A 9485-nucleotide genomic window follows, 5' to 3' on the forward strand; every position below is an offset into this window, starting at 1 on the left:
TGCATAACTATAGGATGTTACTGTGAACAGCTGATTTTACAGCATGTATGATTCTATGGTACATGAATATATTTCAATAAAACTGAATTTAATTAAAAAATGAGGGCTTAATAATAATCCACGAGTGTAGGGCAAACACAGGAAATGCAGTAATGCATTTTTCTTCCTTTTTTAAACAGATTTCATTTGTCTTTTACCCATAAGCTCCATGACATTGAAAGTACAAATTGAGTTTAACAGTTCACTTAATATATCAGTGTTTTCAATTTTTAAAGAAATACAAATACCTTAAAATCAACCAGTCAGTCTTCTTTAACAAATTGCTCCCATGCTAATGAAATTTTAACCTCCTTAAGGGGTCATGATCAAAATGCAAATGTAGAACAATCCTCAGAAAAACTGGAATGTAAAATGTTGATATCATCAATGTCTCCATCATCCTCTCCATCTCTAATGTCTTCAAACTGGATTTTGTCATCATAACCAGGAACAAATATATCTGCTTCATTGATTTTAGCATGCTCTGAAAGCTTGCCATAGGCCTTCAGACTTCTAGCTTCACCTACATTGCATTTTAAAATTTTATCAACATTGTTCTCTGGATAGTCTTGTAGACCATCCAATATAATATGTCATGTATTTAATCAAACTGTTTTTTCTCAATTTCCCTCAGATGTGACATCATCCTTTTTACACCGTCAAAACACATTGTTTCTAATAATCCATTTCCAACATTTTGGTTACCTGAGTATACTGTTTTCCAACCTCTTTGAACACCAGCTCTCTCTTTTCTGATTCATTTTCATACTTACCTCTATGTCTATTTTTACCTCACTTACCTTTACTCATAGGCTTGGCAGTGACAGTGGACTCTCAGACGGCCTTTTGCATGGGAGCCACAGTAACTCCCCTGAGAGGGGCAATGGGTGATGATGTGTGAGAGTCATGCTATGAAGCAGATATGAGAGGCTGGGTCATGTGCATGGTTGAGCATCCTTTTTAATTTTTTGTTTTTCTTTTTTTGTCTAAATTTTTACCATAAATTTTCTTACAAAAGCAAGAAAGGACACTTGGAACATCCTGACCCCCATCCCACCACATTCCCCAATTAATTTTTGTCCCCATTTCTTTGCTCTTCTCTCTGCACACTGGACAATGGGAGAGTGAGCCACAAGGTTTTAACTATCACGCAATCACACCATGTGAGATACATAGTTATACAATCGTCTTGAAGAATCAAGAACACTGGACTGCAGTTCAACAGTTTCAGGTATGTCCTTCTAGCTATTGCAATACACTAAAACTGCAAAAGGATATCAATATAATGCATAAGAATAACCACCAGAATGATATTTTGACTCCATTTGAAATCTCTCAGTCCCTGAAACTTTACTTTGTTTCCTTTCACTTCTCCTTTTTTGGTCAAGAAGGCTTTCTCAATCCCAAGATCCTGGGTCCAGACTCATCCCTGGGAGTCATATGCCACATGGCCAGGGAAATTTACACTTCTGGGAGTCATGGCCCACATAGAGGGGAAGCCAGTAAATTCATATGCCAAGTGGGCTTAGAAAGCGAGAGGTCGAATCTGAGCAACAAAAGATGTTCTCTGGGGGAGAATCTTGGTACAGTTACCAGCAGGCTTAGCCTCTCCCTGGAAGCAACAAGTTTCAAAGGGCAAGCCCCAAGATTGAGTTCTTGGCCTCCTTTAATTTTTAAACATTTTTTTTCCACACACCATACAATCCATCCTAAGTGAACAATTAATAACTTCTGGTGTAATCATATAGTTAGCTTTACCCAACACAGTCTATTTGAGAACATTTCCATTTCTTCCACAAAGAAAAAAAAACAGAGAAAAAAATTAAAAGAATAAAGTGTAAAAAATAAAAAAGGAGAAACAACAACCAGAAGAATCCCATAACCCTTCTTGTATCCCCCTTTATTGACTTTTAGCTTCAGTATATTTCCTTTGTTAAAATTAATGGAAGAATATTACAATGTTACTATTAACTATAGACTCTAGTTTGCATTGATTGTACTTTTCCCATATCCCATCCAATTTTTGACACTTTGCAATGTTTGTATTCCTTTGTTCTCCCTCTTGTAAAAACTTTCTTATATTTGTACATTTAATCACCATCATTATCCACTCTAGAATTTACTAAGTGATACAGTACCAGTTTTTCTCTTCTGTCATTCCTTCTGATGTCATACATGCCCATAAGCCTTCCTCCTTCAGTCATACTCACGTGCAGACTTGTTCATTGTTCTTGCAATTTTTGTTCTACAATCACACAGTATTGTGCTATCCATTTCTGGATCTTTATATTCCCCCAGGCCACTTTTACCTTTTCTTTAAAATTACTTTATCAAATAAAAAAGTCCATACAAAATAACACAAAGCAATGGGAAAAACAAGTATCCTGAAATAACTGTTTTTCTTTTCATAATGGCCATTCTAGTAGGTGTGAGATGATATATAACTGTCATTTTAATTTGCATTTCCCTAATAGTTGGGGAAGTTTTGAATCTTTTCATATGTTTTTCATCCATTTGTATTTCCTCTTCAAAAATGTCTTTCCATGTCTTTTACCCATTTTTAAATGTGTTGTATTTTTTGTTGTTGAATTGTAGAATCTCATCATATATTTTGAATAATAAATGCTTATCTGATATGTGGTCTCCAAATATTGATTTCCATTGCTTAGGATGCCTTTTTATATTCCTGACAAAGTTCTTTGCTGCACAAGAGTATTCAATTTTGAGGAAATACCATTTCTTTATTTCTTCCTTCATTGCTCACATTTTGGATGTAACATATAGGGCACCACCTCCAATCAAAAGGCCTTTAAAATATTTCCCTACAATTTCCCCTAAAAGTTTTATGCTTATCCCTAATATTTAGGTCTTTGATCTATTTTGAGTTAATTTTGTATAAAAGGTGACATAAGGGTCCTCTTTCATTCTTCTGGATATGCATGTCCTGTTCTCCAAGCCCCATTTGTTCAGAGCTTGCCCTCTCCCAGTTGAGCCTTCTTTAATGCCTTATCAAAGTTCAACTGAATGTAGGTGCGTGGGTCTATTTCTAAACACTAAGTTTGGTTCCATGGGTCAGTTTACCTATCTTTATGCCAGTACCATGGTGTTTTGAAGAGTGTATCTTTGTAACATGCTTTAAAATCAGTGAGAGAACACCTATTTCATTTTTATTTCTCAATATTTTTTAGCTATTCAGGGCACTGTGACCTTCCAAATAATTTTGGTAATTGGTTTTTCCATTTCTGCAAAATAGGCTGTTGATATTTTAATTGATATTGCTTTGAATTTATAAATTAATTGGGGTAGAATTAACATCTTAACTATATTTAGTCTTCCAATACATGAATATGATATTTCCTTTCATTTACTCAGGTTTTACTTGATTTCTTTTAGCAATTTATTTGTAGTTTTCCATGTAACAGTCTTTTATGCCCTTAGTTAATATTATTCCTAAATATTTGAATATTTTTGTTGCTATTGTAAATGGAACCATTTTCTTGATTTACTGTTTACATCGCTCCTTAGTAGTGTATACAAAAACTACTAATTTTTCTCAGTTGATATTGTAACAACAGGGTATGTCTCTGCTTAGTCAGGTTTCTTATTTGTGTATGTTTCTGCTTATTCAGTTTCTTATTTGTGTATACAATTATGCTGGCAGGAAAACTAAAATTATGCATTATGGATCAATTCATACCCCTAATTATACAAAAGTGTTGTAAAACACTTGGCACTATTCCGTGAGATTTGCATTAATCAATTCACTTTACACTCACAGAACCCTACAGCATGCATGCTCCTAACATCCCCATTTTTTAGATGAAAACCAGAGGAAAGAAAAGTTAAGTAAAACATCAGAAGTCACTAGTAGGTCATAATGCCAGGAAGGAAAGACACTCTGGATTCAAGGCCACAGATTTTGAATTCTGCCCTGGGATTTCACCACTGTGAATTTCCAGCTCCCAGATGGAGTGGGCTGGGTCTGGTAAATCAATGCTTATGTGACTGATTAATATTTTGTTTACCAGTTTCCAAGAGAACAGATTTACTTAATCTGGGCATTCGGAGGGCAATGGAATAGATTTCCTCGGCACACCTAAGGAAACATATGGACTAACAAGGGATATTTTCTCTGAGGACAGTGCAGGTAGAGCTGTAGATTATACCAAACCTGTGTAGTAGATAACTTTGTGTTGTATTTAACCTCCTTAGTTCATTGGTAACGCTTTGCCCTGACATCAAAGGAAAATGGACCTCTCTGGATGCATTTATGTAGCACTCCTTTTTATATAAATAGAATTCTGGTGATGTTTTGTGGTAAAATACAAAGGTAAGTTACATGATATCTAGTATTTCTGAAAAAAATGGAATATATTTTAAGTGAAAAGAATTCAAATGCTAATAGGTATGATGACAGTGTTATTATTTTGTGAGCAGTTAATTCATTTGACATTATCAGCCATACTTTTGCAGCACAGCTAGAAGTAAATTTGCATAATAATCAATTCTTTTCTGAGTCAGTATAAATATAAGTGAAATGAAGCACTACATAAGCACATTTTTTTCTATTTACCATATGTATTTGACACCCAATGTCCTTCAGAGTTCTTCTATAATGAGAGAGAAACATTGTCTTAACATTTAAATTGCAAAAAAATTATTAAAAAAATTTAATACTAAGTCATTGAACAACTTTTAAAATTGAAAATTTATTTATTCATTTATTTATTTACCATTGTGGATTCAAATTAAAAATAATCTTAAGTGCTCTAAATGGAAGGGTTTTGTTTTGCATTTTAAATTAAAGTATTGCATAAAAATTTGGTATATTCATATGGGAAAAATCATGTTAGGCAAAAATAAATCCTTCTCTCCCAGGAGTGATTAAGCACAAGTGAATGGATAGTTGATAGATTTATTATACATAGGAAATAAAAAAGTACTATTTAACTAGTTGAGGTGAAGTTGGATGGGCCATTAATGCCTTCATATTTATTGAACATTCTAACTACTTCAAATTAATAAGTTGACTCTTCATATTAAAACATACTTTATTATGAAAGATAATTAAAAGTACTAATTCCATATCAATATCTTGAGGAAAAGTATTTTTACCAAATTACATAGCAGTATATGAAATACCATTAGTGAAAATCATTTGAACATAAGGTAACATTGTATGTTAATAACAAAACCACAGTGAGTGGTTATGCCTTCCACCTTACACATGGACTTATAGTTCATTGTGCATTGAAAAGAAGAAAAAAACTTCCTTAATTATTGCCACTCTAGGGAATCATAAATCAAGGTATCTGTTGGTAAAGAAGGAAGAATCAGAAATATTCCAAACTTCAAAATTCTAGTTGACTGTCAGAAGTCTCTTGACAGTTTTCACAATCACAAGTTCACACCATAAGTTATATAGTTATACACTCATCTTCCAGAAGATGAGTAGGAAAATGTGGACAAAAATGGAAATGAACAAAACGGTGGACGGGGTGGGATGTTTTGGGGGTTCTTTTATAATTTTATTCTTTTATTCCTATTTTTCTTTTTGATACTTTTTTGGAGTAAGGAAAATGTTCAAAAATTGGATGCACAACTCTGTAATGATGCTGTAAACAAGTGATCATACCCTTTGGACGGCTGTACGGAATGTGACTATATCTCAATAAAATTTCATGAAAAAATTTATGCAACGGTTCTACAAAACCATTTTGTAGGTGGGAGAACATCAAACTAAAAGATAATTAAGGATTTAAAAAGAGAGTCATTTAATAATTAACTATTTTATATTCCTTATATTTTATTTAGTTTATATCTGCATGACTAATTGACACATGGGCCACTGATTTAAAATAAAGAACCCCATTCAATATGTAAGTATTTTTATGATCAATAAAGCAATTATATTTAGAGACAACTAAATTAATTCAATCTCTAGTATACAACTGCTCTGTGTGTCTGTTGATTTGATTTTCTCACTAAATCATTTTAACTTACTTCCTCATTTACTTTAGGACCAAATTAAGGCAGTTTCACAAACATTGGTAATAAGACAGTAGGAGAAAAAAATTCAAAATGAATCCTGAGTCAAGGATTATTTTTCATTAATAGAGTTGACTTTTTTGAAGAAAATGCTTAAAAAGATTAAATAAGTACTCAATTTTCAACAGTCAACTGAAAATAAAAATCTGAAATAAACATGCATATTGTGATTTTCATAACAGTATATATTTTGCATTTTAATGTTTTTATTTTAGATACCTTTAATATGAATTTATAAAACCAATTTTAAAGTAAAAAAATTGAATTATTGGAATACAAGTTAGAACTCATATATTTATTGCAGTGAGGAGCTTTCCTTAGTGTAAGCCACGTTAATGAGCCAACAGTGTTTTCAACTACTTTCTGCTGTTCAGTAATTTTATATTTATCTCAATATTTGTTGGAGAAATAGTAAATGATGCATAGGCTTACATCCCTCAAAATAAAGATAAACAGTGCAATGCTGTATTCTTGTAAACAATAGTAATACTTGTTAAGGGGCTATGTTAATTACGTGCAATTACATACATTTTCCTGGATAGAGCATCAATTGAGATGGACATGCTTCCAACCATAATAAGCAAGTCACTATAGACAGTGGCAACAAGTGATTCTGACTACAATTTTCCAGGAAAGGGGCTAATCTTCTTCTCTGTTGTGTGAAATTCCTTTTTGAAATTTTCATAGATTTTTTTAAAATATTCCACAAACTCCAAGGAGTATCTTGAATAATATATTATCTGTACATTAACAAATTTAACCAATCAATTCACTGCATTTTTTTCTATATTAGAGAAAGTGTGGGTTACAGGAAAATCATGCATTACATACAGGATTCCTATATACCACTGCACCTCCAACATTTTGCTTTCATGTGAAACGTGTTATACTTGATAGTATATTTTTAAAATTGTACTATTAATTAAAATCCATGCTTTAACTTAGGTTCATTCTTTGTGTGGTACAACACTCATTCTGTTTCCACAAAATGACATATGAGTCAATTGAAGTTCTCTCATCATAGTCCCCTTGGGACTAGCTCCATGTTTCCAGTCACATGGAGCTCTATGGATTAAGCAGAGATGAACAAATACAAGCCCTCTGGTCAAATTATATTACCAATAGCATCAGTTTCTTGTTCATTCATTTTTATTGTTTTTGTAGTTTGTCATATCCTCAATAGTCTTCTGAGCATGTGGAGTCAAATTAATGAATCTGACTTGTTATTGGGCTTCTTCTAGTCTGGTTTGAATGGTTCATTATTTTCAGCTACCACATTACAAAAAAGAATTAAAACAATATACATCTTGATTTCAAATTAAAGAATACTTAAAATTTCTCATTTAGAGGCCACATTAGGTAACATGATGAGAAAAAACATAATTGGAAACTTTAAAATGTGATAATGATCCCGGTTCTTTAACTTGCTGCATAAATATGCAAAATTATTTGATCTCTGAAAATCAAACTCACCTTTTGAAAACAAGGAGGGCAATCTCTTGCAGATACATTATAAAGGTAAAATATCATATGAAAAACAACTAACATATTTCACATTTTTTATATAAAATTACTTATGACTGATGTCTTACTTTGACAGAGATGTTTTGGAAATCAGGACTAAGAAAAACAAGAAAATGTTTTTAAGTGTCTTTGTTTGATATATTCAAATATAGAGATTTGATATAGATATAGTAGTTTGATAGATACATAGAGAGACAGAGCTAGACGATAGAGGGTTAATGAATATAGAGATGGGTATGAATGTATATTTTTAAATTGAATTCTGTTTATTAATATTAGAACTATGTTAAGGGGTCTAAATGTGTTCCTTAAAATAATGAGAGTTTAGTTTCTTGAAAATTTTGGATTAAACTTTTTATATCAGTATGCATTGGCATTGCAATAGCAATGAGATCCATTTTGGGTAAACAGATTTTATAACAGTTGAAACATGTAATATCTATCATTAGGCAACAAGGGAAGTGAATGAAATTGACATATTATAAAATGTGAGTAGAACCAGTTTTTGGTGTGAATAAAGATTTTTCTCCATTGTATCCAGGCTAATGAATCAAGAAGAAGAGAATGTGGGGACTGACTAATCTGACAACTGGAACTGACTTTGTTCTACTGGGGTTGTTTTACCACATTCAAGCACCCAGTATCCTCTTCTCTTTCATCTTTTTGGTGTTTCTTGTAACCCTTGCTGGCAATGTTATGATTATCATTCTCATTTGGATAGATGCTCAACTCCATACACCTATGTACTTCCTTCTCAGCCAACTTTCAACCATGGACCTCTTGATTAGCTCCACTTTTGTCCCAAGGACAGCCACTGACTACCTGTTTGGGAAGAAAACCATTTCCTTTATTAACTGTGGGATTCAGCTCTTCCTCTTTGCCACCCTCTTCGGAGCAGAGTGCCTTCTCCTGGCAGTCATGGCTTATGACCGCTATGTGGCTATATGCCACCCTCTCCATTACTCAGTTCTCATGCACCCTACCATCTGTGCCTTCTTGGTGGCTGGCAGTTGGCTGAGTTCTCTGATAAATACCTTGGTCCATGTCATATATACCTTGAAACTCCCTTACTGTGGCTCCCGTGAAATCCATCATTTCTTCTGTGAGATCCCAGCTCTCCTGAAACTTGTTTGTGCTGATACATCTCATTATGAATATGGACTTTATGTCAGTGGTGTTGTGTTCCTCCTCCTTCCAATATCTGCCATTGTGGCCTCTTATGGGCAGATACTCTCTACTGTTTTGAGGTTACATTCAAATGTAGGGGTGAGAAAAGCTTTGGCAACTTGTTCCTCCCATATGATTGTGGTGTCTCTCTTCTATGGAACAGCCATCATCATGTACATTGTCCCCACAGTGTATCATACAGCAGAGCAAGATGAAGTAGTGTCTGTCTTCTACACTGTTCTCACTCCCATGCTCAACCCCCTCATCTACAGTCTTCGAAATAAAGAGGTGACTAGAGTCCTCAGGAAAGTTCTTGGTAATCCTGCTTAAAATATCAATATCAATTGAGACTAATACATGAATGGGTAGGCCTCATATGCAGAACTGATTTAACAAAATCGAGATAAACAGCATAAAACAACCAAATTACTCCTATTCTGGAAACAACTCAGGCATAAATTCCTTCAGTCTACTCTTGGTAAAATGATAATGGATCAGGTCACTCTTTCCTGCTGTGCTATACCTGGGCTTCACAGAATTATTAAATAGAATACTCTATTTCAGAAGTCACTCAAAATATGCTGGCCTAGCAAACAATAGAGATCACAAATATCTTTAGATATTAGACAAGAAGAAAAATGCACAAGCTAGGCAGTATTGATTCTGTGCTGAATTTTACAATTTTCCTCTCTAAGCAGCAGCATTAT

General features: G+C 33.5%; 1 protein-coding gene and 1 pseudogene across 1 annotated transcript; one reads left to right on the forward strand and one right to left on the reverse strand.

The window, feature by feature from the left end:
• Positions 1-365: 365 nt before the first annotated feature.
• Positions 366-849, reverse strand: LOC119524500 (annotated as a pseudogene).
• A 7326-nt stretch (positions 850-8175) lies between these two features.
• On the forward strand, positions 8176-9108 carry LOC119524501 (olfactory receptor 2T27-like). The gene has a single exon (XM_037823201.1). The coding sequence runs from the start codon at positions 8176-8178 to the stop codon at positions 9106-9108; it is 933 nt and encodes a 310-aa protein (XP_037679129.1).
• The last annotated feature ends 377 nt before the right edge of the window (positions 9109-9485 follow it).

This window comes from Choloepus didactylus (assembly GCF_015220235.1).
Source record: "Choloepus didactylus isolate mChoDid1 chromosome 11 unlocalized genomic scaffold, mChoDid1.pri SUPER_11_unloc2, whole genome shotgun sequence".
NCBI classification, from domain to species: domain Eukaryota; kingdom Metazoa; phylum Chordata; class Mammalia; order Pilosa; family Megalonychidae; genus Choloepus; species Choloepus didactylus.